This window comes from Hyperolius riggenbachi, chromosome 7 (assembly GCF_040937935.1).
Source record: "Hyperolius riggenbachi isolate aHypRig1 chromosome 7, aHypRig1.pri, whole genome shotgun sequence".
Taxonomy (NCBI): domain Eukaryota; kingdom Metazoa; phylum Chordata; class Amphibia; order Anura; family Hyperoliidae; genus Hyperolius; species Hyperolius riggenbachi.
In genome coordinates, this window is record NC_090652.1 from 98,409,684 (window position 1) to 98,431,390 (window position 21,707).

The 21,707-nt window shown below is 44.3% G+C and overlaps 1 protein-coding gene across 1 annotated transcript in view; it reads left to right on the plus strand.

Annotated features, from left to right (window-relative positions):
* The first annotated feature begins 549 nt into the window (after positions 1-549).
* Positions 550-21,707, plus strand: part of CCNF (cyclin F) — a 61,084-nt gene continuing 39,926 nt past the window's right edge. The window contains exon 1 of the mRNA XM_068244423.1: positions 550-676. Coding sequence (XP_068100524.1) covers positions 664-676 — 13 coding nt within the window. The 5' untranslated portion in view covers positions 550-663. The remainder of the gene's footprint in view (positions 677-21,707) is intronic.

Genomic DNA, 21,707 nt, shown 5'->3' on the forward strand with positions numbered 1-21,707 from the left:
TTCGAATTTACTCGCGCGGCTACGTTACGGCGCGCTTGAGTCATCACTAATTGCAGTCCTCAGGTAACCCCAGCCGATCAGGACGCTCGCTGATTGGACAGTCTTCCTGAAGGCAGTACACGCAAGGTTCAACTCCTCCCAATAGCTGAGCGACATGCTAAAGTTCGAAAATATACGCTCTGCCCAGCTGTCCTCTGGGAAAGGGCGGAGCTACAGGCCGCGCTCCGCTGATTGGTCAGCTACAATGTGGGAAAAAAGTGTGCGCCGCCATAATTGGTGAGGGCAAGCTGCATAGCCCTGTAACTACTGTACGTAACTACTGTAAGTGTTCTGTAGAAGTAGCTTTCTGGGAAGGCCTTATGGGCAGGAACACTGTGGGGCTCCTAAACAGGATCTTAGGTTTAGTTTCTCGGGAAAAGTAGCTGTTCTTTTATTGGGGGGCGGACCTTGCAGAATGATAGGGTGAATGTTCTGTGTGGGGCGTGGTTAGGCTTTTCTCCCTTCAGTGGTGGGCTGGGGAATGCGATGTAGTGAATGGGAGTAGGCGTGGCTTTAGCAGCAGGGTAAGCGCGGCCCTGATGGGAACTCATACGGAGCTGTGATCGCCGCGCTTGGTGGCCGTGCTGCACCCTGCTCGTTTATCTACCTCACTGACCCGCCAGGATGAAGGCAGGCGGTAAGTGCTCCAGCCAGACGTCAGCAGGAGACTTGCCTTGGCGTCCATGCCAGATCACAGCTTCTACAGGAAGTACATTGAGGCATGCAGTGTCTAGAGCTGCATTCAGCACAAACGTATCTTCCTAAGCAGCTTCAGAACATGCTTCCTCTTTTGATTTTTTTTTTTTTTGGTATATGTACTTTATCAAGGCCCACTACATTGACACTTATCCCTCCACTTTGATTTCACCGCCAGCTTTCCATAAAACTCTGGTTGAGATGATGCACACCCATACCTGATTATCAAACCCAACTTTATTCACAGATGAAGTATTTAAATTACGTTTGTGATCACTTCTCACTTCTGATGTTTATACTGAACACAGCTTCTGAAACATGAAAATATTTACCAGCGTGTTGTGTTTAAACAGCTATGTAGTATTGAATGGGGTGTGTTTAGTTCCCATGTCTTGTTGGACATTATCAACATTTTAGATGGCCATATCAGACAGGATTCCCTCTCCCCTAAAAGTCTCATCAGTTGGCAGGCTTCACTGGGACATTCATGGTACTTTCAGAGCAACAGGTTGCTTTCAGCTAGCTCTTGTCTTTTCCTATACATGTACACATTTATGTAGGCTTTAATCTATAATTGTTTCATATTACATAGGCCTGATGATTGAGCAGTGTAACATTTTGTACAGATGGCAATAGTTTTCTGTATTGAAGTGCTGGAATTCCAGTATAGGCAATTCCTACAGGCTTCCCTGCTGTGCAGCTCCCTCTCTTTGCCCCAGTAACCAGCCACTTCCTGCTCTCTGGATTTTAAATCTCCCTCCAAAGTTGTTGGAGAGTTGAAAGGGAGGAGGGACCTCCCTCAGATGCCTGAATAGCCCTCAAGTTGACAAATGCTTGTTGCATTATCAGTTATAGTTTTAAGAAAGATCAAAATTGTGAATTTTCCAGCATCATTCAAGAGATTTGTGTAACATTATTTATTCTGTTGAATAACCTTAGATCCCTGTCCTGTTGCATGTACCATGGTGCCATGTGTTTGATCTAAAGTGAAATAATAATTTTGTAATTCCTCTGGCTATAGAAAATCTTGCAATTGATTTCTTGATTGGATTGTTACATTTTTGTAACCTGTTGTAGTTTGTCTGTGGTTAAATAACTGATAGTGGTCCTTCTTGAACTACTTGAATGAACACGTTTTAGCTGAGTTCAAAGTACAGTAATCATTTGCAGAGGTACTTGTGTGCTGTATATTTGATGTGATTTAGTTTGTTAAAACTATTATGCAAGTGTGTGTGTGTGTGTGTGTGTGTGTGTGTGTGTGTGTTTTTTCCATGTGTATCACTGCCTCTGCCAGTTTTTGGTAAATGTCTGTTTACTGAGGACAATGTGCTCCTTTTCATGTTTAAATAACGTGATAAAGTGTTGTATTTTGGTATTGTTGGTTGTACATGCTTAATTGATTTGTGAATGTGCTGGGAGGCTTGGGCGGGGGAGGTTTGAATGTAAACTTTTCTGGCAGCCAGTAGCTGGTCATGGTTGTAGGGGCAGGGCTCAGATCTGATTGATCAGTACATATTTCCTGACAGATAGTAAAGAGTTAATAACCTGTGATTATTCATCCCCACTTTTTTTCTTCAGTTTTATGTAAAAAGAGTATCTCCAGGATATACTTCTAGATTTTCAAGATTTCTGATTTGTGTGCATGCATTTTGATTATACACTTAATACATTGGTTAGTTATACATTACAGTGCATGTTAATTGCTATCTAAAATGAAACTCTGGGCATATAACTAAAGGTGCACACAATTTTCTGGCACATTTACCTGCCAGATCGTTGTGTGTGTTTTTGGGGGGCATGTTGGAAAAAATCGATTGTAGGGAAATCTGCTAGAAAATTGTATTGTGTGTATCTAGCATAAGAAATCTTTTTTTTTTTTTTTTTTTTTTTTTTTTTTTTATATATGAATCCAAAGTGAGTCAAGTGATAGCTACACTCAGAGGTGTGTTGCAGCGCAACATAATGGCCACTTTGTAACGTGGCTTGCTGCACTCCTGTGGAATGTTCAGTGTGGCCAGTGCGTTGTGGTGTAACGGCATGCAGCATCGCAACGCAGTGAATTTAATTTACTGTATGCTATGTGCAGATAACTTGCAACACTGTTCCGTTGCATTCCTGCTGTTACAAACGCGGTGCTAATTGTGAACTTATCCTCCAGAAGTTTCCTACAGGTCCCATAACGCGTGCACACATTCACTATGCCTTAATTACCTGTTGCAATCTTTTCAGGTAGTGAATCATTACAATCAATTTCTGGATTGGTAGCTCTTCAAGTAAAATGTCCCCTTGCGTCCCATCTCCTCTTCGCGTTATAGACACGGTGTGGGGAAAAAAAAAACAAATCCATGGGACTTCATTGTTCTCCCCAGATTTTCTTTCCAGTCAGGTGACGTGAAAAAGTAGACAGGTGGGATGCATGGGGTCGCATGGAAAGCCGCGGAAGTCGCATGGAAACATATTGCAGCTTCTGCGTTACCTTCAGCACTTATGTCGCATTGCACTGTAGACAATGCATCATGTTTCATTAATTGTAATGGCAGTCATGACAAGCCGTGGCAGAGAGTACCGCAACGCAACCCAGTAATAACACGACCCTCAAGTACAGGCTCAACAAGATACTTACAGGCAGGGCTGTGGAGTCGGTACAAAATCACCTGACTCTGACTCCTCAGTTTATGAAACCTCCTACTCCAGGTACCCAAAATGGCCCAGACTCCTCAACTCCGACTCCACAGCCCTGCTTACAGGGACCTGTTGTATACTTAATACCTTTTCTGTGTCCACATGATGGGTCCTGATCCCTGCTGAAAAATTATGTTCTCAGATTCTTTAATTGGGAGTCCTATCCTGCCACTTCCCGTCACCTACAAACTGATGAGCGCACCTCTTTTTCCCTGAAACTGTTGTCGTTGGTTTCTGGACAGCCTTCAGAATGCTAGCCAAAGACATAAAGGCATTTCCTCTATATAATTCCAGAAGTGATTTGGTTAACTCCTCTCCCTGTTTACCTGCCTATCTTTAGGTGCATACGTACCTAGTATGTTTATCAGCAGGGACTGGGACTTAATCCCTTGGGTGTCAGTTTTGGGGTCAAGCAGTGTACAGATGCCTTGTAATACTACAGCCTCTTGACACGTTCTGTTGCTATGGAGGTGAAGGCGGGGCAATGATGTGGTGTACTTTGAGTTAGGGGGATAAAACGAGTACAGTGCGCTTAGCCAAGACTATCTGGCACTGTGGATCCTTCAGCGACACATCAGGGTGGCTATACTCACACTATAGTCTCAGCAGTGACTGCCACCTTAGCCTCTGTTCACACTCAGAAAAAAACAAATCGCAATTGCCTAGCGTTTGCAATAGTGATTTTGCGTTTTTGTTTTTTTAAGATTTTGCTGCGATTGCATTTTGCGATTGCATTCCAGTGAATGAGACTCACAATGCTGCAAGCAGCACAATTGCAATCTGAAATCACAATCTCTGCAGTGTGAGTAATCCCATAGCGTCACCTGTGCTGCAGTGCTTTGCTGATCGCTGGTGTTTAGCAAAGTGCCAAATTCTGTCTGAAAACGCCCAAGTGTGAATGAGGCTTCTTACTCCGTGACTCCTACTGTAGCTGTCAGCTCTAATAGCAGGGACCTCTGGCCATTGAGGAAGGTGATGGAAAATCTGTGTTGCAAAGCAAGTGATGCAGAATTTAAACCTCATGGCTCTGAACAATGTTGCCAGAGAAAAGAAAGACTGCTTCAGATACAGATGAGCAACTCTGTTTCATTTATATGCATTGTAATGGTTTTATATACTATGCAGATCTTAAGCAAAAAAAAAAAAACTATAAGCTTCAAAGTGTACCAGAGCTAAAAAAAATACAAATGATTTATACATAGCTGGGGCTTCCTCCAGCTCCATAAGCTCTGATCGCTCCCATGCTGCTGTCCTCATTTTTCTGCAGCGCCGGTACCGGGTCCCGTCACTTCAACCAGTCGGGGCCAATCTGACATAAGAGAACGCTGTTTGCGTATCTCTCCAGTAGCCGCTGGTGAAATACATAGAGGGCACACTTCTCCTGCGTAGACTGGCTGAAGTGACTGGACCCAGTGCTGGTGCCGCAGCAGACTTAGGAGGTGGCGTGGGAGCGACCCGAGCTTATGGAGCTGGAGGAAGCCCCATGTATGTATAAATCTCTTATATTTTTCAGCTCTGGTACACTTTAAAGAACAACTGTAACGAGCTTGTCCAGGGTTAAGGGTTTATGGCTAAAAGTATTCGAGGCATATGATCAGCAGGATAGCCAGGAAACTGGCATTGCTTAAAAGGAAATAAATATGGCAGCTTCCATATCCCTCTCCTTACAGTTACAGTTGTCCTTTAAGGTTCTGTAGTAAACCTGGCTTGGCTGAGAATCAAGCTTGTGTACAGTTGTTCTTCCCCGAGTTTGTTTTAAAAGATCCAGAAAGCTGGATCTCTAAACAGCAACCCCCTCCTGTACAGTGTGTATATATCTATCCCATGTGCTCTCGCCATGGCAACAACAACATGCAAGGAGTTTGTATGTTCTCCCTTTGTCTACGCAAGTTTGCTCCCCCCCCCCCCCCCCCCAAAAAAAAAACCCATTCAGATAAGTTCATTGACTTCCCCCTAAATTGGCCCTAGACTACGACTGATACATACATAGACATAAGATTATGGTAGGGATTAGATTGTGAGCCCCTCTTAGGGACAGTTAAGTAGCAAGACAATACATACTCTGTACAGTGCTGCGTAAGATGTTGGCACTAAATAATAAATATTATTATTATTATTATTCAAACTTGCAGATCATGCGGAACATATCAGTTTGACCGGATGCATAGGTTAACATTGGATCCGTTACCACCTGTTCGGATCAGATCCATTAGGATCCGCAGTCTGTCCGTTTTTTTTTGTTTTTTTTTTAGTGCCAGTGTGGCCCCAGCCCTCTTACTTTTACCGATAGATTATGAACAAGCATTCAGATCACATATTTGACTAAAGTTTGTCTGCATCTGCTGCATTCTTGTTGCAGGCGTGTGATTCAGATGGCAGTCTCCATATCCCTCTCACTTCAAGTGTCCTTTAACTTGTCTTGAGTTTTCTTCTTTTCCTCACAGGAAACATTACATTTTATCCATAAGATACGGTTTTTTTTTTCAGCTGTCAGCAAGCAAAAAAATACCCAAAACTCGTCCCAAACTTGCATAAGTTTTTTAACATTGCTCTTTGTAACTTAGCACCTTTTCACTTGGTAGGAACTGAAAATGTATTTTGTAGACAAGTTTAGAATATGGGAACTACTTTTTTTATTATTATTATTATTATTATTAATTATTATTAGGTCAAATATATAATCAAGTCCCACTCACTCGCATATGATTTTCCCTTAAACAGACCTGCTTAAACTCACAGCATATGGCATGGACAATGGAGCGAGAGAAGCAGCTGCCTTCGATGTTCACTCTTGGTTTGCTGTCATGAATAGGAAGAAGCGGTGTGTGACCAGTGGTGCCCATTTGCAGAGTATTTCCTCCAGTAAAACAGTTCCTGTACTGCTGTATAATAGCAGTGTGGTTTGTTTGATAGCGGGAATGTGATCACTACCTATTCAGATCAGACAGTATAAACCATGCATACCTGAATTAGACCAGTTTAGTCTGGAACTAGCTGAATGACACCTGTCATGACCTATACACGGAGGGTACCATTCTTTATGGTCTCTGGAAAATGTATGTTCCTGACTGTCATGTTGAAGTTTGGCTTTAGTAATTTCATCTCTTGGCCGGGAAGAAGCGTGCAAGGCAGGGAATTCCAAAACTGGGGCTGTGGCAGTTGAGTTGAGGAGTTGGAGCAATTTTGAGTACCTGGAGTCGGTGGTTTCATAAAACTGAGAAGTTGGATTCAGATGATTTTTGTACCAACTCCACAAGCGTTCTCTGGCTCAATACATACTCGTGACTTCTCCAGCGTAAACTAAGATGTATCAGTGCCACATATCTATGAATGTTAGGGAAGCCCGAGCCAGTGCCAAGACCTGAGTCTCTAAACCAGGAGTCCCCAAACATTTTTGGTCATGGGCCGGGTCAACATACCTCAAACTAATGGGGGGCCAGAGTATACATAATATGACACAGAAATCATTACATTGAACCTAGGTAGTGTAAACTATTACCTGTTAACATGTGCAGCCTTTTTGTCTCCCATTTAAAGGAGTCATCAAGCAAGTAATGCTACCCATAGTACTACTTACCTGGGACTTCCTCCAGCCCCTGGCAGCTGATATGTCCCTCGCCGCAGCTTCGCTCTCAGCCGCTTGCCCCCAGTCTCTGACAGTGCCGTCTGCGCAGTACATTCTGGACCACGTGGAGGTGACTAACAGTGGGCTTGCGCAGGCGCAGTAGAAGACACCTGGCGAGGCTTCGTCAGGGAACAGGAGCCAGTGGCGGAGAGCGGAGCTGCGGCGAGGGACATAGTGGCTGCCAGGGGCTTGAGGAAGCCCAGGGCAAGTAGTACTCTAGGTAGCATTACTTGCTTGATGACTCCTTTAACCAAAACAAATATTAAGCCCCCAACACAGCATGTGCAGATAGTAGAAGGGGGGGGGGACACCCTCTGCGCCAGACAGTGGAGCATACCCAGGGGACAACGTGTGGTCCAATTGGACAGCAGTGTCAACTGATGCAGAATTGGAAGCCAGCGAATTACTGCTCGCTGGCTTTCCTGTGGATTGGGGGTGCCAGCACTGCTATTCTACATGTGAACCACCAATATTTGAAGATGCAGTGGACCGCATCTATAAGTAATAGGTGATGGGAGTGGAGGGCCGGTGAAAAAGCCTCAGGGGGCTACATTTGGCTTGCGGGCCTTAGTTTGAGGACCACTGCTCTAAACTGACAGTGGAAGCCAATCAAAGCTCTTTGCACACTTGTTTCAGGTCAGTGACCCCAGAGAAGCAGGCGAGAGGTGCATATGCATGCCCAATGGTTGTCAATTGCAAAAATTAGGATTCCATTTCCTTGAGGGGCTGAGAGCTGTATAGATGGGTCACTCTGCTATAGTAGTGTGAAGTGTCTTTCTGTTGGGGGGAGGGGGTGACTCAGTGGTGCATGACAGAGTGGCTTTTGGTGGGAGGAGAATAATGCCCTCAGAGGTCTCTGTCGTTTTAAAGATCCAATGTTCTGAATTTTGTACACTTTTAGTGAGGGCTCTTTCACATTAGGGCAGATTTTCTGCGTTTCAACGCAACGGGTAAAGTTTGCGTTACCCAAGGTAAAATGGAAGTCCATAGACTTAAATTTTAGCTTTCACATATAACGCAGCGTTTTTGTGCGTTGCGTTAGACTGCACCCAGGCGCAGTTTTTTGGCTGACGCTTGCTTTACGCGTTACAATGTTAGTCAATGTAAAACGCACGCTATGCGCGTTTTTAAAACGTCAACGCAGGCAATCAGTCCCAGAATGCAACAGAGGAACAATGTAGAAAGTTGAAAACTAAAAAAGAAAACAAAATTACCTGCGTTTTCCTATGTGCTGCAACGCATTGAAAACGCATTAAAATGCACACTTACTGCAGTGCAACACACATTAGAACGCACACAACAAAACGTATGCGTTGAGCGTTCTCCAACGCCAGCTCTGATGTGAAAGAGCCCTTAGTGTGTGTAGGCTTTAAAGAGACTCCGTAACAAAAATTGCATCCTGTTTTTTATCATCCTACAAGTTCCAAAAGCTATTCTAATGTGTTCTGGCTTTCTGCAGCACGTTCTACTATCACCATCTCTGTAATAAATCAACTTATCTCTCTCTTGTCAGACTTGTCAGCCTGTGTCTGGAAGGCTGCCAAGTTCTTCAGTGTTGTGGTTCTGTGATGCATCTCCCCCCTCCAGGCCCCTCTCTGCACACTGCCTGTGTGTTATTTAGATTATGGCAGGTTCTCTCTGCTCTATTATCTTTTACAAGCTGGATAAATCCTCCTCTGAGCTGGCTGGGCTTTCACATACTGAGGAATTACATACAGGATGAGCTGTCTGCACTCTGCAGGAAGAAAAAGCCTGACACTTCAGTGGAAGATAGCTGCAGGGCGAAAGAAACAGACAAATGATCTCTTGAGATTAAAAAGGAAGGCTGTATACAGCCTGCTTGTGTATGGATGTATTTTCTATGTGTGGACATACTGTACATCAACCTACTTCCTGTTTTGGTGGCCATTTTGTTTGTTTATAAACAAACTTTTAAAAACTGTTTTTAACCACTTTTAATGCGGCGAGGAGCGGCGAAATTGTGACAGGGTAATAGATGTCCCCTAACGCACTGGCATGTTTACTTTTGTGCGATTTTAACAATACAGATTCTCTTTAAGCACTACACAGGCAACTAGACTTATCTGTAAAAGAAAATTCATCTTCCATTGACAACCAAAGTCAGCAGTTTCAAACTGCAGTTAATTGTTGATTGTAATGACCTGTCCCCCCTTCTGTGAGAAAAGTGTTAATGGATTAGTTCAACATATGGTCCCCTATGTACAGTAACTAATGCCTAGAAACAACTAGCAGCACTGCTTTTCTAAAGACTTGTGATTTGAAATGTTGTATGTGTGATCCCACTTCAGGGATATGATTTTCTAAAAATCACCCATAGCAATCCATTAGCAAGAGCTTTGCAAATATCTGGTGCTTAGAAAAGCTCTGCTAGTGGGTTCCAGGCCTGAGGGCCAGTGCACACAAAAAAGGGCTAGTGTAAGTGATTTTGGTTGGTTTTTTTTTGTTTTTTTAAGGCGATTCTAGGCATGTTCCATAGCGATTTTCTACGCATGCCTAGAGATTTTTGGAGTGTTTTGGTATAACGTTTTATATTTTGTTACAGTAGAGCTGTAACTGAATAGCTTCTATAACAAAAATGCCTTGGAAAATCCCTCTGATCCAGCACTTTTCAGAGCGATTTCCCACTTTCCTATTAACATTGAGGCTGAATTGCCTCAGAAATCAGCCAATGCTTCAAGACCCGCGTTGTGCGTTTGGTTAAAAAAAAAAAAAGGCACATTGCTCTGGTGTGCTCCATCCCATTCAAATACATTAGCCAAGTGCTTTTCAAAGCGCTAGCATTTTTAAAAACTCAGAAAAGCTCTTGGTGTGCACCAACCCTTAGCGTGCATGTGCTAACCGGTTTAAGCACACTGACTTTGGTGTGCAATGCAGCTTAGCATTTTACAAAAACTTGTGGCACCTTTGTTGCTCTGTATTGCAGCGCTGACCTCATTCAAACTAAACTGAATGGGACAGCGTTGTATGGCAAAAGGAGTGCAAATGGCAGTGCATTGTATGAACACACTGCTCCACAGCACATAAGTGTGCCCAAAAGACTGTACAATATATGCACCGCCTGATGTCCCTGCGTATTGTTCACTGATGAGTGTTGCTGAAATCCAGTCAGTGCTCAGGCACTACTGCAATGTACTTTCTTAGCCTGTACTTCGCAGGAGTGTGCGGGTGCCTAGCAGAGATTGGTACACTATGCCTTGGATGACATTGCTGTGCTGACGCTGTACAGATGTGTCACTAGCCTCCAGGCAAGCCACACCTGTTGCTATGTAGGGGCAGTGAAGGGAGAACGGGCAGACATCAAGCAGCCGTTGAAGACATGCTGGAGTTGCTCACGATTCTCCGTCTAATAGGTCTTTATTGTGTGTACATAGCATCAGAATTCATGTTTATGCAACTGGGACTTTATTAGATTGCTGTGGTATGGTGTAAATTCATAGCTGCGCGCTGTTAGTTTCATTATCTCCATAGTTATTATAATGTGATACTTTTTTAGTACTGAATGTATTTTGGCAATTGTGTCCACCATATGGATTCGTTAATGGAATATTGTACTCTTGACTATTTTACCTGGGGGATGGTAAGCTCCTATGTGGGAGTGTTGCATCGGCAAGAGACTATTGAGCCTCATCAGAGTCCTGGAGAGCTGGAAACAGAAAATGTACGCTTATACCCTCATCTATGAGTCATAGTGACTCCAGTCAGCAGGAGATTAGAATGCTCTTCACATCTAGTCCCGTCAAGCAACGTTGAGGGATTCTGCAGTTATGTGCACTAGCGCATAACTTGATTTACACACTGCGCTTTGTTTCAATTTTAACATTCTGTACTGCTTCTTCCAATTAAAACTTGCCTGTCAATGATATGACAATGACTTAAAGCCATGGGTATTATTCTAATTTAAAATTTTCAAGGAACATTGCCAAGCTAATGCAAAGCTATTACTTATATATCTTGCTAGACGCAACATTAACCACTCGCTGAGGGTGCGTGGGATTCCATTTGTGGTAAATGTTAGTGGGACTGCATTAATGAACAATGTGTGGGGCTTCTGGGCTGGAGATCACTGGAAAATATACAGTATATGCAATACAAATCCGTAAAAGGTGAACGTTATGCTTCAAGAGGTGCAATTTTCAATGTTTGTAATTGCTCAACAGATTGGATGAAATGAAGGTTTGTGGTAAGAGGTGAGAGACCTATGTGTTATCCAGATACTACTGCAGCCAAAGATATAAGCAGACAAGACAAGACAAATAACATTTATATTGCGCTTTTCTCCTTGCGGACTCAAAGCGCCAGAGCAGCAGCCACTAGGGCGCGCTCTATTGGCAGTAGCAGTGTAAGGGAGACTTGCCAAAGGTCTCCTACTGAATTAGTGCTGGCTTACTGAACAGGCAGAGCCGAGATTCGAACCCTGGTCTCCTGTGTCAGAGGCAGAGCCCTTAACCATTACGCCATCAGCCAACTTGAGGGCTTCCCCCGTCGCCATGACGACGTGACATCAGACGAAGTCCCGATCCACCCCTAAGCGCTGCCTGACACTGATTAGCCAAGCAGCGCAGGGGCTTTATACAGGGCTTAGACAAGGGGGACCTGCAGAATTTCATTGCCCCTCCATACCAACTTTATCAGATCCAGAGCTTTTTGATGACGCATAGAAGCCTACAGGTAGGTCTCCCTCTACTTCCTTTGTCTGTTGAACTCTCCATTTGTGTTCAGTATCCCTACAGCATAGCAGCCTCTCCACTTCTGGAGCACCTGCCACAAGGTAGACTCTTAACCTCCTTGGCAGTAACCGAGAGCCATGCTCGGGGTGGCAAAAAGAAGCCAGGCGTTGTAATCCCGAGCCTGACTCAGAAGCTGCCAGGAGGTATGCAAACAGCACAGATTTGTTTCTAACTCTTCTTCCTGGGATCCTGATGCTGGCAGTCATTCTTCCAGTCCTCGGAGGCTCTGGATCCCTCGGGTGAGATTGCTGTTTATTTAACGAAAACAGATGGAAATCTCACTATAGGGGTAGAGCGCCACCCCGAGGAATTTCAGCGCTGGATCCAGGAGTGGTGAGGAATGTGCAGGGGTGGCACAGATCTTACTGTATGTTTTTCCCCCTGCTTTTATGGTCTAAAGGCTCGTGAAAAAAATTGCACCGCTTTTGAACTCTAAAATCTGTAAATAATCATATCACCAGGGAGGTAGGACACCAGAACTGACAGGAATATGAAGACTACTTCCTTTCAGCCAATACCAGGTGCCTGGCATCCTGCTTAAGGAAATCCCGTTCAGAATGGAGAGTAGGAGAGTACGCGCCAGCGGTGATCGAATTTATGGGCGAACGCCGCAGGAAAGGGGGCATCATGTAGCTAGCGCTATGCTAGCTACATGATTTAAAAAAAAAAAAAAAAAAAAAATGTCCTTGGCATCCTGCTTAAGGAAATCCCGTTCAGAATGGAGAGTACGCGCCAGCGGTGATCGAATTTATGGGCGAACGCCGCAGGGAAGGGGGCATCATGTAGCTAGCGCTATGCTAGCTACATGATATAAAAAAAAAAAAAAAAAATGTCCTTGGCATCCTGCTTAACCACTTGAGGACCTAGGGCTTTCTACCCCTTAAGGACCGGCCACTTTTTTTCCATTCAGACCACTGCAGCTTTCACGGTTTATTGCTCGCTCATACAACCTACCACCTAAATGAATTTTGGCTCCTTTTCTTGTCACTAATAAAGCTTTCTTTTAGTGCTATTTGATTGCTCCTGCGATTTTTACTTTTTATTATATTCAGCAAAAAAGACATGAATTTTGGCAAAAAAATGATTTTTTTAACTTTCTGTGCTGACAGTTTTCAAATAAAGTAAAATTTCTGTATACATGCAGCGCGAAAAATGTGGACAAACATGTTTTTGATAAAAAAAAACCCATTCAGTGTATATTTATTGGTTTGGGTAAAAGTTATAGCGTTTACAAACTATGGTGCAAAAAGTGAATTTTCCCATTTTCAAGCATCTCTGACTTTTCTGACCACCTGTCATGTTTCATGAGGGGCTAGAATTCCAGGATAGTATAAATACCCCCCAAATGACCCCATTTTGGAAAGAAGACATCCCAAAGTATTCACTGAGAGGCATAGTGAGTTCATAGAAGATATTATTTTTTGTCACAAGTAAGCGGAAAATGACACTTTGTGAAAAAAAAAAAAAAAAAAAAAAAAAAAAGTTTCCATTTCTTCTAACTTGCGACAAAAAAAAAAATGAAATCTGCCACGGACTCACCATGCCCCTCTCTGAATACCTTGAAGTGTCTACTTTCCAAAATGGGGTCATTTGTGGGGTGTGTTTACTGTCCTGACATTTTGGGGGGTGCTAAATTGTAAGCACCCCTGTAAAGCCTAAAGGTGCTCATTGGACTTTGGACCCCTTAGTGCAGTTAGGCTGCAAAAAAGTGCCACACATGTGGTATTGCCGTACTCAGGAGAAGTAGTATAATGTGTTTTGGGGTGTATTTTTACACATACCCATGCTGGGTGGGAGAAATATCTCTGTAAATGACAATTTGTTAATTTTTTTTACACACAATTGTCCATTTACAGAGATCTTTCTCCCACTCAGCATGGGTATGTGTAAAAATACACCACAAAACACATTATACTACTTCTCCTGAGTACGGCGATACCACATGTGTGGCACTTTTTTGCACCCTAACTGCGCTAAAGGGCCCAAAGTCCAATGAGTACCTTTAGAATTTCACAGGTCATTTTGAGAAATTTCGTTTCAAGACTACTCCTCACGGTTTAGGGCCCCTAAAATGCCAGGGCAGTATAGGAACCCCACAAATGACCCCATTCTAGAAAGAAGACACCCCAAGGTATTCCGTTAGGAGTATGGTGAGTTCATAGAAGATTTTATTTTTTGTCAAAAGTTAGCGGAAAATGACACTTTGTGAAAAAACACAATTAAAATCAATTTCCGCTAACTTTTGACAAAAAAATAAAATCTTCTATGAACTCACCATACTCCTAACGGAATACCTTGGGGTGTCTTCTTTCTAAAATGGGGTCATTTGTGGGGTTCCTATACTGCCCTGGCATTTTAGGGGCCCTAAACCGTGAGGAGTAGTCTTGAAACGAAATTTCTCAAAATGACCTGTGAAATTCTAAAGGTACTCATTGGACTTTGGGCCCTTTAGCGCAGTTAGGGTGCAAAAAAGTGCCACACATGTGGTATCGCCATACTCGGGAGAAGTAGTACAATGTGTTTTGGGGTGTATTTTTACACATACCCATGCTGGGTGGGAGAAATACCTCTAAATGGACAATTGTGTGTAAAAAAATCAAGATTGTCATTTACAGAGGTATTTCTCCCACCCAGCATGGGTATGTGTAAAAATACACCCCAAAACACATTATACTACTTCTCCCGAGTACGGCGATACCACGTGTGTGGCACTTTTTTGCACCCTAACTGCACTAAGGGGCCCAAAGTCCAATGAGTACCTTTAGGATTTCACAGGTCATTTTTGTTTCAAGACTACTCCTCACGGTTTAGGGCCCCTAAAATGCCAGGGCAGTATAGGAACCCCACAAATGACCCCATTTTAGAAAGAAGACACCCCAAGGTATTCCGTTAGGAGTATGGTGAGTTCATAGAAGTTTTTATTTTTTTGTCACAAGTTAGCGGAAATTGATTTTAATAGTTTTTTTCACAAAGTGTCATTTTCCGCTAACTTGTGACAAAAAATAAAATCTTCTATGAACGCACCATACTCCGTACGGAATACCTTTGGGTGTCTTCTTTCTAGAATGGGGTCATTTGTGGGGTTCCTATACTGCCCTGGCATTTTAGGGGCCCTAAACCGTGAGGAGTAGTCTTGAAACCAAATGTCGCAAAATGACCTGTGAAATCCTAAAGGTACTCATTGGACTTTGGGCCCCTTAGCGTACTTAGGGTGTAAAAAAGTGCCACACATGTGGTACCGCCGTACTCAGGAGAAGTAGTATAATGCGTTTTGGGGTGTATTTTTACACATACCCATGCTAAGTGGGAGAAATATCTCTGTAAATGACAATTGTTTGATTTTTTTACACACAATTGTCCATTTACATAGAAATTTCTCCCACCCAGCATGGGTATGTGTAAAAATACACCCCAAAACACATTATACTACTTTTCCTGAGTACGGCGGTACCACATGTGTGACACTTTTTTGCAGCCTAGGTGCGCTAAGGGGCCCAACGTCCTATTCACAGGTCATTTTGAAGCATTTGTTTTCTAGACTACTCCTCGCGGTTTAGGGCCCCTAAAATGCCAGGGCAGTATAGGAACCCCACAAGTGACCCCATTTTAGAAAGAAGACACCCCAAGGTATTCCGTTAGGTGTATGGCGAGTTCATAGAAGATTTTATTTTTTGTCACAAGTTAGTGAAAAATGACACTTTGTGAAAAAAACCAATAAAAATTAATTTCCGCTAACTTTTGACAAAAAATAAAATCTTCTATGAACTCGTCATACACCTAACAGAATACCTTGGGGTGTCTTTTTTTCTAAAATGGGGTCACTTGTGGGGTTCCTATACCGCCCTGGCATTTTACAGGCCCAAAACCGTGAGTAGTCTGGAAACCAAATTTCTCAAAATGACTGTTCAGGGGTATAAGCATCTGCAAATTTTGATGACAGGTGGTCTATGAGGGGGCGAATTTTGTGGAACCGGTCATAAGCAGGGTGGCCTTTTAGATGACAGGTTGTATTGGGCCTGATCTGATGGATAGGAGTGCTAGGGGGGTGACAGGAGGTGATTGATGGGTGTCTCAGGGGGTGGTTAGAGGGGAAAATAGATGCAATCAATGCACTGGGGAGGTGATCGGAAGGGGGTCTGAGGGGGATCTGAGGGATTGGCCGAGTGATCAGGAGCCCACACGGGGCAAATTGGGGCCTGATCTGATGGGTAGGTGTGCTAGGGGGTGACAGGAGGTGATTGATGGGTGTCTCAAGGTGTGATTAGAGGGGGGAATAGATGCAAGCAATGCACTGGCGAGGTGATCAGGGCTGGGGTCTGAGGGCATTCTGAGGGTGTGGGCGGGTGATTGAGTGCCCTAGGGGCAGATAGGGGTCTAATCTGATAGGTAGCAGTGACAGGGGGTGATTGATGGGTAATTAGTGGGTGTTTAGGGTAGAGAATAGATGGAAACACTGCGCTTGGGTGGTGATCTGATGTCGGATCTGCGGGCGATCTATTGGTGTGGGTGGGTGATCAGTTTGCCCGCAAGGGGCAGGTTAGGGGCTGATTGATGGGTGGCAGTGACAGCGGGTGATTGATGGGTGGCAGTGACAGCGGGTGATTGATGGGTGGCAGTGACAGGGGGTGATTGATGGGTGGCAGTGACAGGGGGTGATTGATAGGTGATTGACAGGTAATCAGTGGGTTATTACAGGGGAGAACAGATGTAAATATTGCACTGGCGAATTGATAAGGGGGGGGTCTGAGGGCAATCTGAGCGTGCAGGCGGGCGATTGGGTGCCCGCAAGGGGCAGATTAGGGTCTGATCTGATGGGTAACAGTGACAGGTGGTGATAGGGGGTGATTGATGGGTAATTAGTGGGTGTTTAGAGGAGAGAATAGATGTAAACAATGGATTTGGGAGGTGATCTGATGTCGGATCTGCGGGCGATCTATTGGTGTGGGTGGGTGATCAGATTGCCCGCAAGGGGCAGGTTAGGGGCTGATTGTTGGGTGGCAGTGACAGGGGGTGATTGATGGGTGATAGGTGATTGGCAGGTGATTGACAGGTGATCAGTGGGTTATTACAGGGAAGGACAGATGTAATTAATGCACTGGCGAATTGATAAGGGGGGGGGGGGTCTGAGGGCAATCTGAGCGTGTGGGCGGGTGATTGGGTGCCCGCAAGGGGCAGATTAGGGTCTGATCTAATAGGTAACAGTGACAGGTGGTGATAGGGGGTGATTGATGGGTAATTAGTGGGTGTTTAGAGAAGATAACAGATGTAAACAATACATTTGGGAGGTAATCTGACGGCGGGTTTGCGGGCGATCTAATGGTGTGGGTGGGTGATCAGATTGCCCGCAAGGGGCAGGTTAGGGGCTGATTGATGGGTGGCAGTGACAGGGGGTGACAGGGGGTGATTGATGGGTGATAGGTGATTGGCAGGTGATTGACAGGTGATCAGTGGGTTATTACAGGAAAGAACAGATGTAATTAATGCACTGGTGAATTGATAAGGGGGGGTCAGAGGGCAATCTGAGCGTGTGGGCGGGTGATTGGGTGCCCGCAAGGGGCAGACTAGGGTCTGATCTGATAGGTAAAAGTGACAGGTGGTGATAGGGGGTGATTGATGGGTGATTGATGGGTAATTAGTGGGTGTTTAGAGGAGAGAATAGATGTAAACAATGGATTTGGGAGGTGATCTGATGTCGGATCTGCGGGCGATCTATTGGTGTGGGGGGGTGATCAGATTGCCCGCAAGGGGCAGGTTAGGGGCTGGCTGATGGGTGGCAGTGACAGGGGGTGATTGACGGGTGATTGATGGGTGATTGACAGGTGATTGACAGGTGATCAGGGGGATAGATGCATACAGTAAACAGGGGGGGTGGTCTGGGGGGGGGGGTCTGGGGAGAATCTGAGGGGTGGGGGGTGATCAGGAGGGGGCAGGGAGCAGGGTGGGGGAAAAAAAAAAAAAAAAGCGTTGACAGATAGTGACAGGGAGTGATTGATGGGTGATTAGGGGGGTGATTGGGTGCAAACAGGGGTCTGGGGGGTGGGCAGGGGGGGGGGGTCTGATGGGTGCTGTGGGCGATCTGGGGCAGGGGGGGGGGGAAATCAGTGTGCTTGGTGCAGACTAGGGTGGCTGCAGCCTGCCCTGGTGGTCCCTCGGACACTGGGACCACCAGGGCAGGAGGCAGCCTGTATAATACACTTTGTAAACATTACAAAGTGTATTATACACTTTGTATGCGGCGATCGCGGGGTTAACATCCCGCCGGCGCTTCCGTATAGCCGGCGGGATGTTGCGGCGGGTGAGCGGCGCCAGGCGGAGGCGCAGGATCGCGTCACTGATGACGCGATCGCTCCGCCCATGCCCCTACAAGGACCGCCGCCAATTGTCAATACGGCGGTCCTTGCGGGGTGCACTTCCCGGCCGCCAATTGTCAATACGGCGGTCGGGAAGTGGTTAAGGAAATCCCGTTCAGAATGGAGAGTACGCGCCAGCGGTGATCGAATTTATGGGCGAACGCCGCAGGGAAGGGGGCATCATGTAGCTAGCGCTATGCTAGCTACATGATTTAAAAAAAAAAAAAAAAAAAAAAAAAATATAAATATATATATATATATATATATATATATATATATATATATATATATATATATATATATATATATATATATATATATATATATATATATATATATATATATATATATATATATATATATATATATATATATATATATATATTATATATTATATATATATTATATATTATATATATATTATATATTATATATTATATATATATTATATATTATATATATATATTAATTATTTGACCCCTCACTGATTTTGTAAGTCTGTCCAATGACAAAGAAATGAAGTCTCAGAACAGTATCATTTCAATGGTAGGTTCATTTTAACAGTGGCAGATAACACAAGGAAAATCGAAAAAATAACCTTAAATAAAAGATAGCAACTGATTTGCACTTCATTGAGTGAAATAAGTTTTTGAACCCCTACCAACCATTAAAAGAGTTCTGGCTCCCAGAGAGTGGTTAGACACTTCTACTCAATTAGTCACCCTCATTAAGGACACCTGTCTTAACTAGTCACCTGTATAAAAGACACCTGTCCACAGAATCAATCAATCAAGCAGACTCCAAACTCTCCAACATGGGAAAGACCAAAGAGCTGTCCAAGGATGTCAGAGACAAAATTGTAGACCTGCACAAGGCTGGAATGGGCTACAAAACCATTAGCAAGAAGCTGGGAGAGAAGGTGACAACTGTTGGTGCGATTGTTCGAAAATGGAAGGAGCACAAAATGACCATCAATCGACCTCGCTCTGGGGCTCCACGCAAGATCTCACCTCGTGGGGTGTCAATGGTTCTGAGAAAGGTGAAAAAGCATCCTAGAACTACACGGGAGGAGTTAGTGAATGACCTCAAATTAGCAGGGACCACAGTCTCCAAGAAAACCATTGGAAACACATTACACCGCAATGGATTAAAATCCTGCAGGGCTCGCAAGGTCCCCCTGCTCAAGAAGGCACATGTGCAGGCCCGTCTGAAGTTTGCCAATGAACACCTGAATGGTTCTGTGAGTGACTGGGAGAAGGTGCTGTGGTCTGATGAGACCAAAATAGAGCTCTTTGGCATTAACTCAACTCGCTGTGTTTGAAGGAAGAAAAATGCTGCCTATGACCCCCAAAACACCGTCCCCACTGTCAAGCATGGGGGTGGAAACATTTTGCTTTGGGAGTGTTTTTCTGCTAAGGGCACAGGACAACTTAATCGCATTAACAGGAAAAGGGACGGAGCCATGTATCGTGAAATCCTGAACGACAACCTCCTTCCCTCTGCCAGGAAACTGAAAATGGGTCGTGGATGGGTGTTCCAGCACGACAATGACCCAAAACATACAGCAAAGGCAACAAAGGAGTGGCTCAAGAAGAAGCACATTAACCTCCCTGGCGGTTTATTTATTTTGCCAGGGAGGCTGCAATGTGGTTTTTTTAAATTAAAAAAAAAAATATTTCATGCAGCCAACTGAAAGTTGGCTGCATGAAAGCCCACTAGAGGGCGCTCTGGAAGCGTACTTTCGATCGCCTCCGGCAATCGAAAGTAACAAGATAGGCCGCAATGAGCGGCCTATCTTGTTTCGCTTTCCTCGTCGCCATGGCGACGAGCGGAGTGACGTCATGGACGTCAGTCGACGTCCTGACGTCAGAGCCGCCCGATCCAGCCCCTAGCGCCGGCCGGAACTGTTTGTTCCGGCTGGGCTCGAGCGGCTGGGGGGACCCTCTTTCGCCGCTGCACGCGGCGGAGCGGCGGAGATCGGGCAGCACACGCGGCTGACAAAGTGCCGGCTGCGTGTGCTGCTTTTTTCAGAATGGAAATCTGCCCAGCAGGGCCTGAGCGGCGACCTCCGGCGGCATACCCCGAGCTCAGCTCGGGATTACCGCCAAGGAGGTTAAGGTCATGGAGTGGCCTAGTCAGTCTCCGGACCTTAATCCAATAGAAAACCTATGGAGGGAGCTCAAGCTCAGAGTTGCACAGAGACGGCCTCAAAACCTTAGGGATTTAGAGATGATCTGCAAAGAGGAGTGGACCAACATTCCTCCTAAAATGTGTGCAAATTTGGTCATCAATTACAAGAAACGTTTGACCTCTGTGCTTGCAAACAAGGGTTTTTCCACTAAGTATTAAGTCTTTTATTGTTAGAGGGTTCAAAAACTTATTTCACTCAATGAAATGCAAATCAGTTGCTATCTTTTATTTAAGGTTATTTTTTTCGATTTTCCTTTTGATGTGCTATCTGCCACTGTTAAAATAAACCTACCATTGAAATGATACTGTTCTGAGACTTCATTTCTTTGTCATTGGACAAACTTACAAAATCAGTGAGGGGTCAAATAATTATTTCCTCCACTGTATCTATATCTATCTCTGCTGCGCCGCCACCCTGGCGCAGTTAGTAGAACGCCAGGGTGGTTAAGCAACACTAAATTAGTATTTTAGCTAATTAAAAGCAATAATAAATGCTTGAAAGTTTAGAACCAATCATCATGTACTGCGATTAAATATATATTTGTCAAGGGGTACTTGTGATGTTTACTATGCTAGGGGGTACTTAGTGAGTAGAGGGGTACATACTAATAAAATGTTGAGAAACACTGCTCTAGAGTACAAATTTTATGCTTGCTGCATGTTGAAACGTAAAGTATTTTTCATGGCATTAAGAAAAATATTGCTGCAGTTTCATGTCAATAGATCTTTAACAAACATGGAATTACTCGTCTATACATAACCATTTTATTCTGGACTTGCAGTCTGCCTCAAAAATTGCAATGAATCTTTAATAAGCACTGAAATGGCATTTCTGTCTGTTCTCTTTGCCCTGCATAATATACTTTTGCTTGGCTGGAATACCTTTGGGAAGGAATAGTATCTTGAAAGAGTTGTTGTGGTCCGCAGGCCAGTATTGCTATATGAAATGGTGATTAGTGGTGACAGGTTCACTCATAACTGCGCCTTTGGAGCAAATTACATGAGGTGGGCTGTCACTGGAATTACAGTAAATCTGTCCATCGTGTTAATAGTCAAATTTTCACACTTGTCTTGATTTTTACTGTTTTGGGTGCCGATTCCATCCCTTCCACATATACTCCACATTACACTGCAGAGTGTTTGTTTCTGCTTTAATCTAGACCCTCTAAGTACAGGGGGAGGAAGCTGCCAAATCCACCAGCAGGCAGAAAAATCTGCCCAGCAACAGTACAGTAGAATCTCGTTCTACTAAACTCTCATATTGTAAATGCCTGGCTACAGTAAACTCAGTCCTGAGGTCCCTACCATGCACCTGTATGAATGCATAATGCAGTGTTTCTCAAACCTGTCCTCGTGACTCCGAAGAACGGTGCATGT